The sequence below is a fragment of the Canis aureus genome, chromosome 26 (genome assembly GCF_053574225.1).
Source record: "Canis aureus isolate CA01 chromosome 26, VMU_Caureus_v.1.0, whole genome shotgun sequence".
NCBI classification, from domain to species: Eukaryota; Metazoa; Chordata; class Mammalia; order Carnivora; family Canidae; genus Canis; species Canis aureus.
Genome location: NC_135636.1, coordinates 28,760,415 through 28,783,083, shown reverse-complemented (window position 1 = coordinate 28,783,083; position 22,669 = coordinate 28,760,415). Strand labels below are relative to the sequence as shown.

The 22,669-nt window shown below is 40.9% G+C and overlaps 2 protein-coding genes across 16 annotated transcripts in view; one reads left to right on the top strand and one right to left on the bottom strand.

Annotated features, from left to right (window-relative positions):
• Positions 1 to 1,224, bottom strand: part of LOC144298224 (uncharacterized) — a 250,004-nt gene extending 248,780 nt beyond the window's left edge. For 11 of the 14 annotated variants that reach the window (XM_077872821.1, XM_077872809.1, XM_077872810.1 and 8 more), the window contains exon 1: positions 682 to 1,224. In XM_077872821.1, coding sequence (XP_077728947.1) covers positions 776 to 1,129 — 354 coding nt within the window. In that variant the 5' untranslated portion in view covers positions 1,130 to 1,224 and the 3' untranslated portion in view covers positions 682 to 775. Of the gene's footprint in view, positions 1 to 34 lie in introns of all 14 variants that reach the window. The other 3 variants (XM_077872812.1, XM_077872819.1, XM_077872815.1) reach the window with 2 other exon arrangements.
• On the top strand, positions 947 to 20,852 carry EIF2S2 (eukaryotic translation initiation factor 2 subunit beta). Of its 2 annotated transcripts, none has more exons than XM_077872801.1 (9): positions 947 to 1,142; positions 6,747 to 6,924; positions 8,574 to 8,677; positions 13,372 to 13,507; positions 14,164 to 14,264; positions 15,139 to 15,287; positions 17,666 to 17,722; positions 18,820 to 18,946; positions 19,681 to 19,763. In XM_077872801.1, the coding sequence occupies exons 1-8, from the start codon at positions 1,128 to 1,130 to the stop codon at positions 18,896 to 18,898; spliced, it is 819 nt and encodes a 272-aa protein (XP_077728927.1). In that variant the 5' UTR covers positions 947 to 1,127; the 3' UTR covers positions 18,899 to 18,946; positions 19,681 to 19,763. The 2 variants fall into 2 exon arrangements, with proteins under 2 accessions (XP_077728927.1, XP_077728926.1); XM_077872800.1 differs by lacking the exon at positions 18,820 to 18,946 and adding an exon at positions 20,382 to 20,852 and having other exon boundaries at positions 959 to 1,142; positions 19,681 to 19,766.
• The last annotated feature ends 1,817 nt before the right edge of the window (positions 20,853 to 22,669 follow it).

The following is a 22,669-nucleotide window of genomic DNA, read 5'->3' as shown; positions in this document are numbered from 1 at the left end:
GAGGAATTATTAAAATGTCCCATCATTGAATTACCTCCATTTCCTAACAGCATCCAGTCTAGAGAGAAGGCCTGCTTCCTTGAACACTCCTAGAAGTTACTTAACATAAGCCCAAATCCTGTAAATTCTCTCCGCACCCTCTTCTTGAAATGTCTCTGTCCTTCATGGTGTGTCTCCTTCCTTGTGAGGAGACAATAAGCCCAACTTTGTTAAACTCTACTGGTGTTTAAGGTGGTCTTCAGCTGGAAGCCACCCACACTTGTGAGAGTCCCTTAAGTGGTAACTGCTATTACTATATATGCTTCACGGGGATTTAATTGCATGGTGCACCCACAGTGTTCAAGCAGAGATTTCCTGAACAAGTATTTTCAGGCTTCCTGACAGACTGCTGGCAGGCCATTTCTTCTCAGGGGACATCTTCTCTCCTTAAGACTACTGAGAGGACATTTTTGGTTTCGGACCTCCCAGGCCTGAATCCAGCATATTACGTTAAATTTCTCATTAAGTAAAACCTCTTAGTGACGTGCGCGCCTCCACTTCCAACTTTTGAGTTCAAGCACTAGAGCATCACAAGGGCGCGTGGTCGAGGTAGTAGCAAGGAAACTAACGCCCTAACGGGTTCATATCACTGAGCGTCTCACCCACCACCCTAACCCAGTAGAAATGGCCCCGAATTCACACCACAAGCCGTGTATATCAGCGCGGGAACCTCTGCGCCAAGAAAGACTGAGGTAACAGCAGCCACCGGCAAAAACCAGCCCTCTGTCCGGCTTCCTCAGACGTCGCGCACGCGCACGGACAGCTGGGCGGCCGTCCCCCAAATGCCCGCCTCTTCCAGGCGGACTACAAGTCCCGGCTTGCCTGGCGTCGCGCCGCGCCGTCGCCTGGTAACTCGCGCCAGACGGAGCGCTCCAGGTCGCCTCCTCCGCGCGCCTGCGCCTAGGCACGCTCTGCGCAGGCGTATTTCCAACGCTTGGGAGGAGAGGGCGGGGTGTCGTTCCCTTTCGCTGATGCAAGAGTCTAGTGCGGTGGTAGGAGAGGTGTCGGCAGGAGCAGCGCTGCCACCGGGGCCTGGGGGCTGACCCGTCCGACTTCCCGTCCGTGCCGAGCCCACTCGAGCCGCAGCCATGTCCGGGGACGAGGTGAGGGCCTGAGCCTGGCTGTAGGGCCAAGGACTGAGGCGGAGAGCCGAACCCACCCTGGTGTGGAAGACCGGGCCTGCGGCCTAGCGGCCGGCTGCCGCCATGTGGGGCAGCCGGGCCTAGGCGGCTGGGAGCGGTAGAGCTGGTGGGGACTTCAGGGCCGCGGGCCTGGCCGCGCCCGGCTCTCCTCCGGGCCACGCCGAGGCCTGCGACCTCCTGCGGCCGGCGTTTCCGGAATTGAGAGCTCGTTGAGTCGCCCTCCCAGAAGGGGGCTTGAATGCCGGGATAATGCCCCCAAAAGAACGAGACTTGGGCCGGCGATCCCTGCGTTCCTTTCGATTTGACAGTGCGGCTCTAACTCTCTTCACCAGGCGCCGGGAGTGCTGAGACGTGCCTTCCTCAGCTCCGGCGGAGCGCCTCGTTAAAAACTTTGCAGGCTGGCTTGTCCTGGTCGGTATCCACCCTTATCCTCATCCTGAGCATTATTTCTTACGACCGAGGGGTGAGGGAGATAGGACAGAGGAAAAGATCCTTCAGCCTCAGAAAGTGACTCACCTCGGAAAGTTTCAGGGCGGGGGACCCTGAGCCTTCCTGAACAGAGAGCTCACAGAGACCTGAGCGGGAAGATCGGGCTGCGACTGGCTGGATCTTTTTCCACCATCGTGCTTGTACCTCAGGAAATTTTCTCAAGTCCTTTTTAGATAGATTTGCTCAGTTTATGTAAAATCAAACGGTTTAAAATGAAATTTGATTTTAAATCCACGAGGCTTTCCCGAGCGTTGGTTTTTAGGTAGACCCTGAATGATGCTTAGAAGTTCCACAGTAGTGGAAGGGCCTGATCACAGGGTAAAGGGAGTGGTTAAGAAGGCGAGTACATGTGCTCACGGGAAGGACATTCTTCAATTTGGTTAGAGTTGAAATGGAGGTGGCGGCTAATAAATGGGAGGATTTTGAAGACCAAATTAAGGAATTTGGATTTTTTTCTGGAGGAGGAGATTCAAATCTCAACATTGAATTTTCGTAACAATGGTATAACATTGATATCATTTGTTATTATTCCCGTTTTAAAGATGAGAGAACTGAGGCTTAGAGAGTTGTATGATGCCCGTGATTAAAGATTAAGTGGCAGAGCCAGTAGTAGAATTCCAGATCTATGCAGTATTGCCTCCATCTAGGAAACCAGGAGGCCCTAGCTCTGTTCCGAGAGAAACCCAGAGTCTAAATGAAGTAGGTGGTTCTTGCTTAGGGGTCATGCTCTGACCTCGAAGACATTACTCTGGCTACTGTATTTCAAAATTTCCGAGAGTGGCAGTGTTTCGTGTTTGTTTTTTCTCTCCATTTTGTAAGCCTTTTTTTTTTTTTTTTTTTTTAATTTTTATTTATTTATGATAGTCACACACAGAGAGAGAGAGAGGCAGAGACACAGGCAGAGGGAGAAGCAGGCTCCATGCACCGGGAGCCCGACGTGGGATTCGATCCTGGGTCTCCAGGATTGCGCCCTGGGCCAAAGGCAGGCGCTAAACCGCTGCGCCACCCAGGGATCCCCCATTTTGTAAGCCTTTAACAGTGCCCATGTAATAGGTACTATTCTGTGTATAGGGTTTATGGTAAAGTACTCACAACTGTTGTAAGGGAGATTTACTAATAGCTACAGGGGTTAGAAAAAAATAGGACCATTTCAACGTAGTGATTTGGGGAGCTGGAGGATTCAGTTTTAGCAGTGAGACCAGGTTTTGAAGGAAATGGAATGTGAATAAATTATTGAAGGTTGAACAAGATTTTGTCAAGCAAAAATGGCAGAACCAGCATTCCAACAGAGGGCTTTGAAAGCCAGTAAAGTATTAAGCAGCTTAGCACTTCACAGGTCTGTCAGTCCAACTTCATCTTACAGGCAGGAAACTAGCTGACTACTTTATAGACTTGTAAGAATCAAGTGAAAAGTTGTACGTGGAAATGATTTATAAACTGCCAAACTCTCCCCAAGAGTGGAAGTTCTAGGGATCCCTGGGTGGCGCAGCGGTTTGGCGCCTGCCTTTGGCCCAGGGCGCGATCTTGGAGACCCGGGATCGAATCCCACATCGGGCTCCCGGTGCATGGAGCCTGCTTCTCCCTCTGCCTGTGTCTCTGCCCCTCTCTCTCTGTGACTATCATAAATAAATAAAAAATTAAAAAAAAAAAAAAAAAAGAGTGGAAGTTCTAGGCTAAGATAGAGGGTTAAGGAACCTACTGTTATTTTTTTCTATTTTCTTCACATTTCCTTTTTTCTTGAATACTTCATTGGTGTGTAGTTGACATAAAATAAATTGCATGCATTTCTTTTTAAACCTGGTAATTAAGCCAGAAACTCACCAAAATATAACTTTCTTTAAACTAGTGGAATCATGACCTTTAAAAAGCAGTGTTCTCGAATTATGGAAAAATTCCCTAATCTGCAGGCATTCATTATTTTTCAGACCATTTTAAGTGCTGTCAATAGCTAAGATTACTGCTCATTACCAGGCCCCATTTATTTACAAGGTGTCAGAACCATTAGGTTTTCACGCAACATGGTAGGATGTTTTACAAAAGAATCTTTAAAAAAAGTTTTTTTTTTTTCTGATTAAAAATGGAATGTGTGTTGTACAAAGTTTACATAACAGAGTAATACAAAAAGAAATAAAAATCTCCCAGTATCCCATCACCCAGAGATGGCCATATTTAGCATTTGTTCTCACCTTGCTTCTGTAGGTTCTTTTTTAACTAACACTTGCCTCCTGGGTGTGGTGTGGCCATAAAGTTACCATCTAGGGTAAATTTTGATGGAGGAGAATAGGTTACTACTTTCATGAAGCATTTTGGCATTCTCCAACCCAACCCAACCTGGGAAGTGGAAAGTGGAAAACTGTTTTTGAAAGCTTTGTTGTGGGTTTAGAAAAGAAAAAATAGCTTAAGAGATTCAGTGGTTTTTCATAAATGTGCTGTCAGCAACTGACATAAAATGTCATAAACAATGTCATAAAACATTTTGAATATAATAATTGGGCATTTTAATTTTTACTCAGGACTGACCTGGCCTTTATTTTGGGGGGAGTCCTACTTTGGGATCCCTGGTTTCCTTATTTTTAGATTCTACTTTGGTACGTGGTGTGAGTGTATGAGGCAATGACTTTGTCTTAAGTACCCAGACACAGTAATTGAGAGAGATGTTAATTATTTCAGTGTATAATTCTTGCGTGTTTATTACTCTTACAAGGCTACAACCAGACTCTTTCCCTGTAGACTTAAGTACAAATGGTTTTTCAGAGGATAAGAAGACAGTTGTGAGGCTGTCCTCTGATTTGAGAATCCCTCCTATCTTTGGTCTGTCTTGCTGAACAAAAGTCAAAAGATAATTAATATTCCAGAGAACTTGATACTTGAAAAAAAATTCAATAAATTTTAAGTCCTGCCAGACAACCAGATTTCTAGTGCCTAGTGTGCTTTCTCTGTCCTTTTGCCAAATCTCCATATTTCAGAAATGAGGATAAACTAGATAACATCCCTGAAATAGATTGTAACATTCCATGTACAGTGACCCAAGACCCAGTAGGTTAGCAGTGGGGAACTTCCTCCTGTCTTTTATCCTCTTTATTTTTTTATATACTCTTTAAGTTTGCTCAGTAATGTTCTTCAGACTGACTGCATTTCAGAATTATTCATTTGATATGCAATTAAATTTATGTTAAGGTAGGAGAGGAAATCTTTGACATGAGGCTGTATCAATTTCCAGTATGTCTTGCAGATCCTTTATTGGGTGAGAATGATAACTACCCTACTTGATTACAGACCCTACTTGATTACAGTTTGGTTTCAGTGTAGCTCAATTTCTCTAATGTACTTGAGTCATAAAGAAATTTAAGTTAATTAGAATCAATTTGGGGAATTTTTTTTAGAGTTTCATATGTCTTGGAAATTTGATCACCCTGATTTAATGAAATTTCAGTGATAGGAATGAAGAGATACCATGCTTTGTGAACTATAAAGCATTATATAAATCATAATAATTGCTAACATTTATTGAGTACTTTTGTGTCAGGCGCTGTGCCAAGTGTTTTATATTTAATCACTCATTTAATCCCAGTAACCCTGTGAGGTTGGTTTTTGGTTCTGCTGCTGCTATCTTTTTTACACATCAGGCATGCAGAAGGCAAGAGCTTATCTGGAGTAACACAAGTAAGTGCCAGAGTCAGGATTTGAATTCAGTCAGTTGGGCTCGAGACCTGTGCTTTTAAGTACTTCTCTGTCACAGCAGACCATTGGACAAAATGCTAAGTTTAAGCGTGGTAGAATTTGGACAAAGATTGGTAAGGGGCTTAGAGAAAAATACTTGGGATTTGAATCCAATTCTATTTAAAAAGACCTCTTTCCATTCTACCAGGAATCTACCCTATATGTTGTTAAACTGTTGTGTCTGAATTAACAATCTTTATTTTTTTCCAAGTGATCAGTGTATACAAGTTGTCTAAAACAAGTTATAAGTTGGTTTTTCATTTATTCTCTAGAGGATGTCTCTAGTGGACGTTAGATTTAAAATAACTAAGAAAACTTTTGGGCAGCCCTGGTGGCCCAGCAGTTTAGTGCCACCTTCAGCCCGGGGTGTGATCCTGGAGACCTGGGATCGAGTCCCACGTCAGGCTCCCTGCACGGAGCCTGCTTCTCCCTCTGCCTTTCTCTATTTCTCCCTCTCTCTCTGTCATGAATAAATAAATAAAATCTTTTTTAAAAATTTAAAAAAATAAAATAAGAAAACTTTTAATGTTCCCAAAACAAAAAGCAAAGGAAAAGGTTGTATGGAAGTTTCTCTTACTCGGAGATTTGCTATAGGAAGGATTGCTGATGGATTTTCTTAAAGACTTATCTGAACTTCAGGGGGTGGCCAAGAGAAGTTTTTGTTTCTGTTTTAATTTTTTATCAGGTCAAGTCTCCTGGCATAGCAACCCCAAGTTACCAGCCTTAAATAAAACGTGTAACCTGGGCAGCCCTGGTGGCGCAGCGGTTTAGCGCCGCCTGCAGCCCAGGGCGTGATCCTGGAGACCCTGGATGGAGTCCCGCATCAGGCTCTCTGCGTGGAGCCTGCTTCTCCCTCTGCCTGTGTCTCTGCCTCTGTGTGTGTGTGTGTCTCTATGAATAAATAAATAAAATCTTTAAACAAAAAAAAAAAAGTGTAACCTGCCAAAGCATTGGTTTTTTCATCCATAAAGTGGGGGACATGGTGTAAGGTATTGCTAAGGTCCCTTCCCAGGTTCCATGATGCATTTATAAAGTCTCCAAATTTGCTCATGAAATTTAAAAGTGAAGTTGCTGTATCTCGTGAGAACTTACAAATTTAAAGGCATGTGCATGTTTCCAAACCACACCCATCTTCCCCGTCCCTTTAATAATATAAGGAAGTTTGTTGGATGGCCTTTGTGTGTGTGTGTGTGTGTGTGTGTGTGTGTGTGTGTAAGATCCTCTTAAGGGACTTCAGTGCATCATACACTTTTACTTTCAAATGTATACTTTTTGAGGATACAACATATTTGGAATATGAATATCTTTAAAAACAATTACTTGGTTCCTTTTTGTTTTTTATTGTCCTTTAAACAGATGATTTTTGATCCTACTATGAGCAAGAAGAAAAAGAAGAAGAAGAAGCCTTTTATGTTAGATGAGGAAGGGGATGCCCAGACGGAAGAAACCCAGCCCTCAGAAACAAAAGAAGTAGAACCAGAGCCAACTGAGGACAAAGATGTAGAAGCTGATGAAGAGGACAGTAGGAAAAAGGGTGAGTTGTAGATACGGAAGAGTCACTGTTGTCCTGTGAGACCTGGTTCTCTTCCATGAGGGTTTTGGATTTTGTGCATACAGTGACCTCTCAGCCTGGTAAGTGAAGTTGAGGCTATTAACAGGCTGTGTGCATTGGATCTTGCCAGATTTATGATAGACTTATTCCAGAGAAATTCCTCCCAAATCCACAAGTTGCAGAGATGACCAAACCTCATCATTCCTGGCCTGGTTATTCCAGTTTGACCTGTCAGATCTCTTCTCTAGTTTTAATTGTGGTTGTATTTGAGTGTAAGCAGAAAGACATAGGAGCAAAATAGGCAGTTTTATGTCTTAGCAAATCTGAAAATCTGTAATAAAAGAGATTAAAATTAGAGCCTAAAATGTTTGGATTTAGACACCAGCATTAGTATTCCGTCTTGTGCTCTAACATAGACACCATTTGATTACTAGAAGTAAATAATTTAGTAAATATTATTTATGTCTGTTGAACATAAGACACTGCTGGTGATAGGGAGAACTGACATTGAGCATCTACCATACGCTAAACGTCTTGTACATGTTAAACTTGAAAAGTAAATTATTATTGTAATAAGATAAGTTGAATTCATAAATAGCTCCTTGAAAAACATTGTAGCAGAAGGATCCTAAAATATCCCTAGTGTACAATAGGGCAGGACAAATGGAGGACTTAACTGAATAAACCCATTATTACTAATGGTGGATAAAGTTCCAAATTGTAGGCTTATTTTAACAAATGTCATATACTTTAATAAGGCCTTTTTTTTTTTTTTAAGATTTGTTTATTTATTTATTTGGAGAGAGAGAGAGAAGCAGAGGACACAGGCAGAGGGAGAAGCAGGCTCCATGCAGGGAGCCTGATGTGGGACTCGATCCAGGGTCTCCAGGATCATACCCCCGGCTGCAGGCGGCGCTAAACCGCTGCGCCACCGGGGCTGCCCTAATAAGGCCTTTTGTCGATTGAATGATTTTAGTAACACTGAGCTAAACATTAAGTTTTAGATGAAAAAAGTATAGCGCTTTAGTAGCCAGTAGGGAGATAGACAAGCCAGTAAATACCTCTATTGGAGTAACAGAGGTTATATCAAGATACTTGGGGGCACCTAACCTAGTTGGAGGACAAGCTTAGAAAAGGCTTCTTGTAGAAGTTACTTCTAACCAAGATCCAGTGAGCTGAAGATACGAGCCATCCGAGAAGGCCCATGGGAGGCTTAGGTAAGAGACCACACATACTACACTAAGAAGTGGAAGTATTTTAGTTGGACTGGAACCAGGAATTAGAGTTGGTAGATGAGAAGGTAGACAGAAATGGAGAGATAAAACTAGAGAGCCTTGGAAATTGTGTTAGAACTCTTAAGTTTCCATGGGAACAGTGAGGCATGGTATGGTCAGATTACTAAATAAATATTCCCAACATGTTCCCCTAACCAGGTTTTTCCTGTGAAGCCTTGACTTGGCCTGCCATCGTGTTCTTCAGAACCGTATAACCTTGGGTTGTAGAGAGACCACTGTACTGATTTCCAAACTCTATTCTGATGACTTGACTAATTAATAGCTGAATTGTTGGTTTAACTCGATGCGATGCTGTACCTTCTGCTAGTTGTTAATTTTTATTAACTATCTTTTTAGATGCTTCTGATGATTTAGATGACTTGAACTTCTTTAATCAGAAGAAAAAGAAGAAAAAAACAAAAAAGATATTTGATATTGATGAAGCTGAAGAAGGTGTAAAGGTAGTATTGCTTTCTTATTGAAGGTAAAATTTGACCTCTTGAAAGGTTGCTAATGGCTGATGTTTCTCTTTGTGTCTTGTCTCTTAACAGTTTTGCTTTTGTTATTGAGTACTTGATCGGGGTTAAGATCATTTTCTTGGGATTGTGTCTGACTAGGTGTCTTAAAGGGATTATGGTTTAAAGGAATATAAATGAGATTTTACACATTGTATTGCATGCCATTATGATGATGTTGCTGGTCATTAACCACACTCAGATTGGGTGAGGAGAGATATTTCTATAAGTGAGAAATCCTCTGGAGCATATATTCTTACAGTTTCTTCTGTTAAAATTTTGGTAGTATGTTGAAGGTATACAAACTTATGCGTGTTCCTCTGAGCAGCAAAAAATGAACCCCAGCTTATGATGGTTTGTGGCTGATGATTTTTTGGCTTGTAGAACGGGAGCACGTAGGCTGGTTTTATGGGGTTCTCTGGTCTTTTAGGGACATGAAGCCCTGCAATTGTCCTGTTACTGGATCAGTTTCCTATATAAATATCTCAAAATTCTTTTGAACAAGGATAGGTAACTAGATGGTAGGTGGGTAAATAGGATGGATCAAGAAGGAGCTAAAGTCTGTTATTGCCTTACTTAGAGCTACTATTTTAAAAACTCTGCCCAGTAATCTTGAGCAGAGCCCACACATCTATTTTTAAAATCCAGGATAGGGGCACCCCAGGTGGCTCAGCTGTTTAGTGCCTGCCTTCGGCCTAGGGCATGATCCTGGAGACCCAGGATCGAGTCCCATGTTGGGCTGCCTGCATGGAGCCTGCCTCTCCCTCTGCCTGTGTCTCTGCCCCCCCCCCACTCTCTCTCTCTCTCTCTCTCTCTCTCTCTCTCTCTCTCTGTGTGTGTCTGTGTCTCTCATGAATGAATAAATAAAATCTTAAAAAAAAATAAAATCCAGGATAATAGCAATTTTATGTGTATACAAGTGGAAAGGAGTAAGCATGAGAACATACATAGTTCATACTTAGTATGTACTTAGTATCCCATTTTATGCCCTCTACCCCAGTTTTTCTTTGATAAATAATTTGCTCAAACTCCAGTAAATAAGGTGTATTGCACATGTAACAGGAAATGTATATAGTAATTCATTCAGTTTTGGAAACAATGTCATAATGTTGATAACTTGGTTAATTCAGCAGATATGTATTGATAATTGCAGTGAGTCAGACATTGTGTGTTAATTGCTAAGGTACTGAAATGAATGAGATGTTTTTCCTGTTTTCAGAGATTATTTTAGTTCAGGTATAATTTAGAGTCCTTTAGAAGAAAATGATTTTACCTGGATTTATCTTACTCTCTCCCTGTTTGGAGATTCTCTTCTCTTCCTACTATTGTAAGGAAATTGAGAAAGACATGTTCAGATTATACTGAATAAATGAGGTTTAAATATCCTGGGTAACAACGTGACGTATCAGAGATACTCTACACAAGGTCTTGGTTAGCAAGGTTTTATTGGTCAGTTCTTCTAGTAGCTTTTGTCAAAGTGTCACTTATAAGCTCTGCTCTTAGAAGTGCTTACTTTTTTCTCTGCTATTGAAGTCATAACATAAGAGTTTGTACCACAGACTAAGTTAATACCTGCTTTCTTGTTTATGTGTTATCCAGTTAATACACAAGTTGATTGGTTTCTGATGGCCAAATGTGGCATTGGCCACATAGCTGGATTTGGGATCTCAAGGCTGAGCGTCATTTACTCCTAGCTTATTCCAGTTTTCCTGCTAAGATTTATGAATTTACAGAGTAAGTCAGGATTTCTCTGCATGTCCATAGGCACGCAAAAACAGATGTTGATAGGTAATAGTGACTTCAGGGTGGGAAAGAATGGAGAAATTAGAAGACTGGAGACTGAGACTGGACCTTTCTGATCTTCTGGGGTGTGTATGAATCATTTTAATGCCCTATTTACATCCATAACTATAGCAACTAATCTTGAGATCAAGCTTTACCTTGTCTCCATCTGTTCATCAGATGATTGTAATTCTCTGGGTTCTACCTTTTCCCTCTTCTGTGACATCATCTATTGAAATTATGCCCAAAGACCTCTTCACAGTCTGGTGCCAGGCTGACTGGTACAATAAAAAATAAATATTTGGTCTTTGTCCCCAGTTCCTGGCACACAGCTCCTAAAACCCTTGGCATCTTGAGTGATAAAAGTGCCTTTTGAGATGACTAGTGGCTGGGAGCTCTTGGATAGCTGGCTTCAGGGTGGGAGTTGTTTGTCAGAAAGATCAAGCCGTGATTAGAGGATTGGAACTTTCACGTATGCACTCCTCCAGGGAAAGGGACTGGAGATTGGGTTCAGTCACCAATGGGCAATGATTTAATTAATCATGCCTACCTAATGAAACCTTCATCAAAATCCTCCAACAATGAGGGTTAGAGAGCTTCAGGGTTAGTGAACACATTGGGTTGTTGGGAGAGTGGTATAACCAGAGAGAGAAGCCTTTGCACCTGCCTCCCTCTCTTTTCTTCTGTGCATCTTTTCCATTTGGCTGTTACTGAATTGCATCCTTTATAATAAACTGGTAATAGTTAGGTAAAGTGCTTTTCCAAGTCTCAGGCGTTCTAGCAGATTATTAAATGACGGCAGAGGTGGGAGGGGTGTTCTGAATTTGTAGTCAAGTAAGACTAAGTATGGGTAAAACATGGAGACCCTGTACTTGCATTGACCCCTAAAGAAGGACAGTCTTATGGGACTGAGCCATTAAACCGGTGGTCTGTCACTGAGCCCGGGTAGTGTCAGAATTGAGTTGAATTGTAAGCCACCTAGTTAGTATGAGAATTGGACAATAGCTTTGGAAAAATACCACGTATTTGGTGTCAGGAAGAAAAAAACGTTTCCATTTATTGCATCAGAATACTTAGAAACGTCCTTAAAATATTCCCGAATCCTGTTCCTGCTAAAAATTGTCAATCAGAAGATAAAGGAATCTTTTTTTAAAAAAACTTTATTTTAGAGAAAGAGCACCTACACGAGCAGGAGAGACAGGGAGAGGAAGAGAGAATCTCAAGCAGACACTGCACTGAGTGCAGAGCCCAACGCAGGGCTTAATCTCATGACCCCAGGGTCACAACCTGAGCCAAACCAAGAGTCAGATGCTCACCCAGGTGCCCCAGTATGGGAATCTTTTAAAGATTCCCAGGTGATTTTGACCAGTGGCTTGGTCTGGAAACATGGGCAATAACTATAAGATCTCAAGGTTGATGGATTCAAGAAAGGAAAAGATGACACAAAAGTGTCCCAAAGAGGGGTACCTGGCTGGCTCAGTCAGAACACGTGACTCGGTCTCAGAGTTGTGAGTTCAAGCCCCATGTTGGGCATGGAGCCTACTTAAAAAAAAGTGTCTTAAAGAATTTCTAGTTTAGTTTTTAAATTTTATTTTAATTTATTTATTTATTCATGAATGGCAGAGAGAGAGAGGCAGAGACACAGGCAGAGGGAGAAGCAGGCTCCATGCAGGGAGCCCAATGTGGGACTGATCCCAGATCCCGGGATCACCACCTGAGCTGAAGGCAGATGCCCAACCGCTAAGCCACCGAGGAGCGCCCCAAGAATTTCTAGTTTAAATGACAGACTTGGTGCACCTGGGTGGCTCAACTGGGTAAGTATCTGCCTTCGTTCTCCTTCTCCCTCTGTCACTCCTCCTGCTTGTGCTCTCTCTCTCTCTCACACTGTCTCTCAAATAAAATCTTTAAGAAGGAGGGGGTGCTGGGGTGGCTCATTCGATTAAGTGCCTGCCTTCCACTCAGGTCATGATCTCCGTCCGGGTCCTGGGATCGAGTCCTGAGTCAGGCTCCTTGCTCAGTGAGAAGTCTGCTTCTTCCTCTCCCTCTGCTGTTCCCCCTGCTTGTGCTCTCTCTCTGTCTCATAAATAAATAAAATCTTTGAAAAAAATGACTTTATTTTTAAAAAATTTTAAAGATTTTATTTTACTTGAGAGACAGAGCATAGAGGAAGTAGGAGAAGCAGACTCCCTGCTGAGCAGGGAGCCTGACATGGGGCTCAATCCCAGGACCCTGAGAATCATGACTTGAGCCGAAGGCAGACCCTTGACCAACTGAGCCACCCAGGTACCCCTATTTATTTATTTATTTATTTATTTATTTATTTATTTATTTTTTTTTTTTTTTAAGATTTTATTTATTTATTCATAGAGACACAGCTAGAGAGAGAGACAGAGACACAGGCAGAGGGAGAAGCAGGCTCCATGCAGGGAGCCCGATGTGGGACTCGATCCCGGGGTCTCCAGGATCACACCCTGGGCTGCAGGCGGCGCTAAACCTCTGCGCCACTGGGGCTGCCCTATTTATTTATTTTTTGAAAATATTTATTTATGTGAGAGAGAGAGGGCATGAACAGGGGGAGGGGCAGAAGGAAAGGGACAAGCAGACTCCCCCCACCCCAGCACAGAGCCTGATGTGGGGCTTGATACTGGGACCCCAAGATCATCATCTAAGCCAAAGTCAGACACTTAACTGAGCCACGTGCTCCTAAATGACAGACTTTCTGAGCCAGTTTGGTTCTCCTGTGAGAGACACTGCTGATCTATAATTGTGAATATGTTTTCCTCCAAAATTATGTCAGCCCGTATCATTTAAAACATAGTTGTAGTATCAAAATGTTGATTCTTATCTCAATTTTTTAGGATCTTAAGATCGAAAGTGATATCCAAGAACCAGCTGAACCAGAGGATGACCTTGACATTATGCTTGGCAATAAAAAGAAGAAAAAGAAGAACGTTAAGTTCCCAGATGAGGATGAAATACTAGAGAAAGATGAAGGTAATATGGGGGCTCATCAGCTCATTTCTAGGTTACTCAAGACTTTGGCCTAGTCTCTTTGAACAGGCTCCTTTCTTATTTTTTCCTTCTTATTTTTACTGCCTGATAATGGAAGCTGAAAGGAAAAGGTATCTAATTTGATAATGACAGTTCAAAATTTCATGGAGGAAGAATTTGGCAATCATGATTACACTAAAAACATGCTAATTAAGGCTGTTGGGGAAATTACTGTAACTGGATTTTAAAGTTTAAATTTTTTTTTTTTTTTTTTGTTAAAAGTGCTGTTTTATTAGCTCTGAGTTAGAAAACTAGTGTAATCAACAGATGGATTTTTATGGATATTGATGTTTAAGTGCTTCAGAATAGCTGGGCTTTTTTCCGCTAATTATGTTAAACATTATGTTACCTTGTGTTTCTTAAATCAAGAAATAACTCAGTGTATCTGTTATCACAAATTCCTAGAGAGGTCTCTGTTAAGGGTTATTTATGAAAGTTGTAACATCCCTGTCTTGAGGCAGTAACAGGTTGTTTGTGAGTCTTAATGCTATTATGCGAGAGGGACGACAGATGTCTTTGAAGCTTTCATTTCTTTAGATCTGCCTCCTCCCACTTTGTTACTGCCTACCCCTCATTCTTACAGTCTTTGTTATCTGTAGCTTTAGAAGATGAAGACAGCAAAAAAGATGATGGTATCTCATTCAGTAACCAGACAGGTCCTGCTTGGGCAGGCTCCGAAAGAGACTACACGTATGAGGAGGTAAGACAAATTCTGTTATGAAAAATGGCTAAGGTGTTCACTAGAATTCAAAGAAGAGCAAGATCTTTATGTATTTTTTAAAATATTTACTTATTAGAGTGGGTACACGGTATAGGGGAGGAGCAGAGGGAAAGAGAGTCTCAAGCAGACTCCCTCTTGAGTGCAGAACCTGACACAGGGCTTGATCTCATGACCCTGAGATTATGACCTGAGCTTGAAATCAAGAGTCAGATGCTTAACCAACCGAGCCACCCAGACACCCCTGAAAAGCATGATCTTTATACTGAATTGGAAGGGCCATTAAAGAACAGATAGTGAAACAGACCCAGAGAGGTAACATAATCAGTGCACAGTATTGCCTGATACCCCTAAGTGGGGCAGCCTGCCCAGAGTTTAGCAGTCATTATGGTATTCAGTATTCCATCTGAGTCGATGATCTTCTGAGGACCTGGAGCCTCTTTGAATTGGGAGAGCAATAGAGGAAGGGAGCAACTAATTTAGGGCCAGAGTAAGTCAAGTTAGTTTGGGCTGTCCTGAGTCTTACTTTTCCACGTATCATATACTTTCCCATAGAAACAGCAAAATTAGTAGAGCTCATTCATTCATTCATTCATTGAACTTTGAACTGGGTATCTGTGAGTATCCATAATGGATCAGATCCTGGTTGAGGATTGAGTCCTGCTCTTAAGGTGCTGCCAGAACATACAATGATCGGTGTGTGTGTGTTTAGTAAAAAGTATATACATGCTGCTGAAGTGATTACTGCTTAGTAAAATATGTTTGCTTTGCTTGAAGGTAAAACAGAGTGACTCAAGTAGGAACTTTATACTCCTATTAATAAGAATGTATGTGAATATCAATTGTTTTTCTATAGCTACTGAATCGAGTGTTCAACATTATGAGGGAAAAGAATCCAGATATGGTTGCTGGAGAAAAAAGGAAATTTGTCATGAAACCTCCACAGGTTGTCCGAGTAGGAACAAAGAAAACTTCTTTTGTCAACTTTACAGATATCTGTAAACTGTAAGTTGGTTAATGGAGAATCCTCCACCCCAAATACCAGATTGTCAGTGCAGTATATGTGAAATGTCCTTATTGTGCACTTTGTTGCAGGTAGAAAGAAAGAATACACAAGTGGCAGGGTTGGTTTGAGTGAGGTTGTAGTTCAAGTATGTCAGTTCTTTCTATTCGTAGGTCTTAGGGCTTGTTTTATCAGGCATCCAGAGGTGAGAGAAGCCAACTCATGCTGACCCATGAGAGTGGATCCTAACCAGATGGAGTGAAGAGGGAGGAGGTTGAATGCAGTCCTCAGACAGGAGCCTAGAGAGCCTGGGGAGGTGGAAAAGCTCATCAGGCTGCGGTGGGCCTGCCAAACAAGTGCAAAAGGGAGCTCCAGGAAAGCAGCTGAATTTGGTGTGCCTCTTCCTTGGATGCTCATTGCCAAGACATGATCGATGAGATTTCAGCTTTCTTAATGACCATCACATTCCATGTGTATCTTACTCCTAGGTCACTCTCTAGGCCTGGCACTTCTCACAGCTCAGCTGCATCTTTTCTGACAGGCTCTTTAAGGCAACTGACCTTCTCTCTCTACTGTTTGTTACTCAGTTTCATAAATGATAACATGCTTATTGCAGATAAAAGGCAAGACATTGATGAATAAAGAAGAGTAATCACTAAAAATTCAGCCACCTTGAGATAATCACTTTTTCATTTTAGGCATTACTTAAAAGGTTTTAGATTTTTTGGCTGATGACAACAGTAGTATATTCTTATTTTAGAAAAACTAGAAAATAGACATGTTAAAGAAAATGAAAGCTCTGTAAGTCCACATTCTTATCATAGTTTAATACTTTTATGTTTAGGTAGTTTTATGCATGTAGATATTTGTAAATAAATTGGAATCATACTGGTTTTTAATCTGATTTTTCCGATATATCACAAAACTTTTTCCCATGTCATTAAATAGTCTTCAGAAATGTTTTTAGTAGCAACACAACATACTCTAACAGTTCCTTAGTTCGATATAGTTGCTTTCGTGTTTTCATGATTAGTGCCAGAGCTTCAGAAAACATCCTGATATATGTATCTTGACAGTAACTCAGAATAGAGCCTTAGGGCAAAAATTCCCAGGATGGAATTGCTGAGTTAAAAGGAATGGGTTATTTTTGTGGCAAACTGCTTTCCAACAAACTTGTACCAATTTATACTCCCACTAGCAATGTAGGAGCTTACCTGTTCTATTATATTTTCACCAATCCTCACTCACTACACTTTGGGAAAGAATAACTTTAAGATTGTAATAGTAGTACCTAGTTATTAGAACAAGTTCAAACAATGCCAAGTGATTAGAATTTTTTTTTAAAGATTTATTAGCAAGCACAAGCTTGGGGGAGGAGGAGAGGGAGGGGGGAAGCAGACTCCCTGACAATACCAGGCTTGATCCAGGACCCTGAGATCATGACCAGAGCCAAAAGCAAGAGTCAGGTGCTTAACCAACTAAGCCACCCAAGCACCCCCCATGTGGATAGAATTCAAAAGTGAAAATACTGGGATGCCTGGGTGGTTCGGTGGTTAAGCATCTGCCTTTGGCCCAGGTTGTGATCCCGAAGATCTGGGATCGAGTCCTGCATCAGGCTCCCCACAGGGAGCCTGCTTCTCCCTCTGCCTATGTCCCTGCCTCTCTCTGTGTCTCTCATGAATAAATCAATCTTTTCTTTAAAAAAAAAAAAAAAAGTTGAAAATAATGAATGGTATTGCTTTGTATTTGTTTTTTCCTGTGTACTTTTTTTGTGTGTGTATATAGAGACCTGCCTTTTTCTAAAAGCAGGATAGACTGGATAACTGTTTCCCAGTTGGTGAATATTTAAGCTGTTTGCAATTTTCCTGCTCTTGTACTACCATGAAGTATTTCTCTATTGTTCCTTTTTGTTAATGAAAATTTTCAAAAGGGAAATCTGTAGGGATTAGAATAAATAGCTAAATGTCCCATTGCCTAGGTTTGGTGTGTTTTGACCTTTTGACAAATATGCTTCAGCTATCTTTCTTCTTTAAAGAGAGTTTTATAGTTACAATCAAGGACATCCATGTATCTCTTTCTGATCCCTTCACCACCCTCCTTGTCAGAAAAAGAGGGGAACCTCTAAGGTTGGTGTTTACCTTTTCTGAACATGTTTCTAGATACTTATACATATGTATTTATAAATAATGTGTTGCTTTATAGGCTTTAAAATGTAAATAAATGGTATCTGTATATCTTTATTTCAGGGTTTGATGAACTAGGCACTAAAATTCACCAAATAGTTGAGTAATTACAGATAAAAACAGTGAACAGGATTTTTTTGACATTTGGTGAGATATCTAATGAAGGATAAAGTTTATATATTCCACTTTGTTTTTAGATTACATCGTCAGCCCAAACATCTTCTTGCATTTTTATTGGCTGAATTGGGTACAAGGTAAGAAACTATATTCACATTTATATAAAATTATATATAGTAGTACTGGATGTTTCAGAGGAACTTCTCATAACTTGAAAAGGATACATCACACCCTTAGAAAAAAATTCACATAATGATAACAGTAACTTTTTGGCCAGGGAGAGAAATCATTCCTGAGAGATTAGGTGCTAGGAATAGTGAACAGCATTGACAGTGGCTTGTCTAAACGCCTGCTGGTGTTCCTGTCATTAATTATAGAATTCTTGTGTCTTTTTATGGAGCAAATATTAGACTTTGGAGGAAACCATTTTCTTATGTCAGAATTTATCTTCTAAATTGTGAATAGGCTATCAAAGAAATAGGCTGAGTGACTCAGGAGAAAACATTGGAAACAGAGATTGATAATTATTTCCCGGTCTTCAGGGCTCACATGTTGAAGGCATTGAACCAGTCCATCCTCATTCAGGGAGACCAGTATCCCATGGAGCCCATTCCAATGAATATGGCCATAAGTACTAGGAATCCAGAAGTCCCTTTAAAAATAATGTAGACCTGGAGCATGATGATGATAACACATAATTAGTGCATACTGTATGTCAGGTTCTGTGCCAAGCACTTTTTTGGGTACTATCTCAGTCTTTAAAATAGTTCTATGAGTTTTAATTAGAAATTAATACCACCCATCTAACAGGTTCATTGAGTTGTAGTTGGTCACATAAGCTAGTTAATAATATAGTCAAGATAGTAAACTTAGCTGCTTTTCTCTAGAGCTTGAGCTCTTAAAAGGCTTATAGAGATAACTAAGGTGTTCTGGTCTCTCCCTACTCAAGTCTACTTAAAACTCAGTTTGTTGGAATTGGCTACACTTGCTATGGGGTTAAGTAGTGATTTGACTAGTGGTAGATATGTAGGTTCTGTTGTAGAAGAATTGTTTTAAATGTAAATTATTTTTAACTTGCATTAACTGAAGGAATAAAAGCTAGCAGTGTCCTGCTTCTGAGAATAATTTAGTTTTTGTAGAGGTGGGGTATTATAATAGGTTGTGACCAGTGAACTTTATGGTCAGTGGGCTAAATATTATGGGGTTGTTGAGAAAATTCAATTTCTTTTGACAGTGAATGGAAAAAATTTCCTACATCAAGCATTGGAGTCACCGTAGCCTGGAGATTAAGGGTTACAGTCCATGGAGGATAATAAAGCCTTATAGTTAAAGGAGAATCACAGGAGAGGTTCTTAACAAAAGTCAGTTTTATAATGAGATACAAAACAAATATAAATTTAATGCTACCTGGATGAATTTTGTTGTTCAGTGTGATTTGTAACAAATGATAATGTCTAGCCCAGAGCTTTACCTTATCAAAAGTGCTTGTCAGCAGCTTCTTTTCAAAGTTTTTAAGCACCATTGATCAATATGTGACCTGGGATTTCATCTGTTCTTCTTTGTTGGTAATAGCTTTATAGGATAAATTCACACATTTAAATGTACAAATGGTTTTTAATACGTTGGCATAGTTGAACAACTACTACCACAACCCATTTTAGGATATTTTAATCAACCATGTGACTGAATCAAGACATTTGGTGCTTGGAATTTTTAGAGATACAGCTCCCTTCCTATTTTTATATTTATAGACCCCCTCCCCATACCTGCCTTGTACATGGTATACATTCAGGAGAAGTGTGTTTTTCCTTTGTTCAATGAATGAACCATCTCACAGTTAAGGAATCAATTTGTTTTAGACTTAATCATAAATCTGTCACTGGAAACTTAATTGGTTGAAATTGGATTTAATGTTAGGAAATACGGGTAGGTTATCAGGCACCAACTACTTAAATTTTGAAAAAACAGGTAATATAGCACTACTCCTAGAACTTGTCCTATGCCATTGAATATATTTGAAATTTAAGTGTATAAAAGTCCTGGAATTTGTTTTTTTATAGGAAACAATAACAGAGATACTCTTTTTTTCTCATAGTGGTTCTATAGATGGTAATAATCAACTTGTAATCAAAGGAAGATTCCAACAGAAACAGATAGAAAATGTTTTGAGAAGATATATCAGTAAGTGTATAATTATGTTACATCACTCTAAAATGTTCTCAATGATACTGTAATATTTAGGGGGAGATCCAAAGGTTTTTAATGAAGCTAGAAAGGCTGGCCTTCAGAGTTGAGGGAAAATGATGGGAGGATTGGACAGCAAGGGGACTCTTGGAAGCTGCTTAGGGGTAGGTAGAGAGAAGGGTTTGGATTTAAAGCCCAGCAGATCAAGCTGCTGGTTAGTTCTAGGCTGAAGGCCAAGTCAGGGAAATCTGTTTGCATTCAGGCCTTGCCTGCCTTTATCATCTTCCCAATCACTTAAAATTGACCAGTCTATTCCCAACTAGGAAAGTTAATGAGTTCTGAGTGGCTCTCCTGTAGAACCAGGAATGGCATCTGGCAAGCATCCCTGCCTCCAGGTTATCTGGAGTCTTTTTTCAACCCGTGGTTTAGTACGTAAAGCATTATAGCAAACAGTTTGTGTCTTTTTACCCCTAGAATATCTAAGTTAAGATAAAGCTTTTCCTGGTCTGGGTGCCAGACTGGGCTTGTGGAGTTCATTATAGAGGATGTTTTAGAGGGAAGAAACCTCTGGTACACTGCAACCACCAGGTAATTCTGTATGTTTTCCTGCAGAGGAATACGTTACCTGTCATACGTGCCGATCACCGGACACAATCCTGCAAAAGGACACCCGACTCTATTTCTTACAGTGTGAAACTTGTCATTCTCGATGCTCTGTTGCCAGCATCAAAACCGGCTTCCAGGCTGTCACAGGCAAGCGAGCACAGCTCCGTGCCAAAGCTAACTAATTGGCTAACCACCACTGATTTTGCAAAGTGTGTTGTGGAGATTTGGCTGGACAGGTTTACCATCAGAGTGGATATACCACTGTATTAAAAACAAGATAGAAAAGCTGCCAGGTTCTTTGGCGTGTGGCTGGTTGGTCTGAAATCCTTGCAAGATGCTGATGCTCAAGCTGTTGACATACTCATTGCCTACTTTAACAACTGTCAGAAAAACATGATGGGGTAAGGCGGTGCTTTTTTAAAATCGTTCATAGACTTATGTAAAATGCAAGATAAATTAAAGTTATTATAACAGTGATTCTTTCAATTTGGTTTGTCCTTCAGTTTTATATAAAAATTGTGCTTAATGAATTCAGGAAGAAGATTGTGCCTGGGCTCTGGCGAGGTCTCTTTATCCTCATCCTGAGAAACTGGACATTGGCAGGTTCAGCTGGGCAGCTATTTTCTTCTCAGCTTCTCTTGAGATAAAGTGTCACATAAGGGGGTGGTTAGAGCTTGAGATCTGGGAGGACAGCCTGTTTTCAGTGTCCAGCAAACAACTGCATAGATTTGAATTCTTTTCATTATGTGAGGATTGTTGCTGCTACCTCACTGCCAAGTCCTCTAGCTGTTACCACGTGAAGGAATACAAGGTGCTAGGTACTCTCCCCTCCTCAGAATTTTCTTATTGGCCACTGATAAAATCTTAGAAACATAATAGCTTTTAAGTAAGTCTTATAACCAGCATTCAGAGAACTGAGTCTAAACTATGATGCTAGAGAAAGCAGTTCTTTTTCCCAACTTCTGTTCTGGATTTGATAAACACCCACTACAAATGTTTCTGTTTTCTACATTAAAAGTAGCTTTTCAGCATGACCATGAGAAACCAAGAGGTGATGGTGCCTGTGGTACTCTTGGTGCCTCCAGTTCTGCCTCCTGAGGATTTGGCTGAAAGGTTATTTCTCTGCTCAGCACAGGGAGAAAGATCATTTCATGTGTCTGCTGTGATCTCCCTTGTACACACTTGAGGATAAGAGCGTAATGCTGTTCTCCTCGTGGTCTTGTGGCCCCAGGAGCAGTCAACTCAGCCCTGAATGTCTTAACCATGTTGTTTTCAATCACTGTGACCCTTAATTTTTAAAGGACAGGCCTAGTGTAAAACACCTTGGCCATGAAGTGGTGGAGGGAGCAGAGTATTTCCTTGACCCAGTAGGGCCCAAGGCGACCACATTGGCTGAGCTGCCACCACTGCCCTGATGAGCTCAACTGTTTATGCTGCCATCTTCCTTCTTTTGTATCTACGCCCACACAGTTCCCAATGTCCAATGTTACTGCGTGAATAAAGCAAGGATTAGTGCCTCTTGTGTTATTAGTGCTCCATTGCTTTTGTGTGTATGTATGTGTTTCATTCGTTTCTTTTTAGTTTAGTGGGATTCCTTAGGGAAGACAGGATTTTACCATCACCTGTGTGACAGGTTGGCACACAGTTGCAGTTTCAACCCAATTTTAATTTCATTCTCAAAAAGTCTCTGGACCAGTAAAACCCTTTAAGACTGATTAAAATTGAATTCAAAACTTTGGGCTACCCTAAGTTACCCATTCACACAGTAGCATCAGCTTCATCCATCTCTACTACCTTACACCAACCAGCTCAGCTGCAGGGAACCTTCTAGAGGGTGACAAAGCAAAATGCAACTGAGGGTTTTTGATCAAGAGCCAGGTTTTGTTGTGAGAAGGGAACAAGAACACCATTTTCAAAGTGTGTATGAGGACAGTCTTGAGAAGTGTTCCTAATTATGTAAGGGGAAAAAAGAAGGGTTCCATTAGTGGTTTAAAAAAAAAAAAAGTTTGAGACTAAATAGGTTCCACGACCACCTATATTAAGCTTTTAGTAGGTTGATGTGCATGTTCATGAGCACTGTAATGTGCAGTTGTATCTCTAGTCTTCAGAAAACCCTCTTCTGGTCACATTGTGGCTTACTCCCACTTTTCCACCTGCCTACTACATGTAAAAGTTTCCCCTCCCAGCCCACCATAGTACTGGCACTGAGAACAAAAGTTTTCATTCACTTATGCACCCCTAAGAACGGAGAGCAACTAGTGCCTAGCAAGTTGTGTATTCTAATACTTGAATGG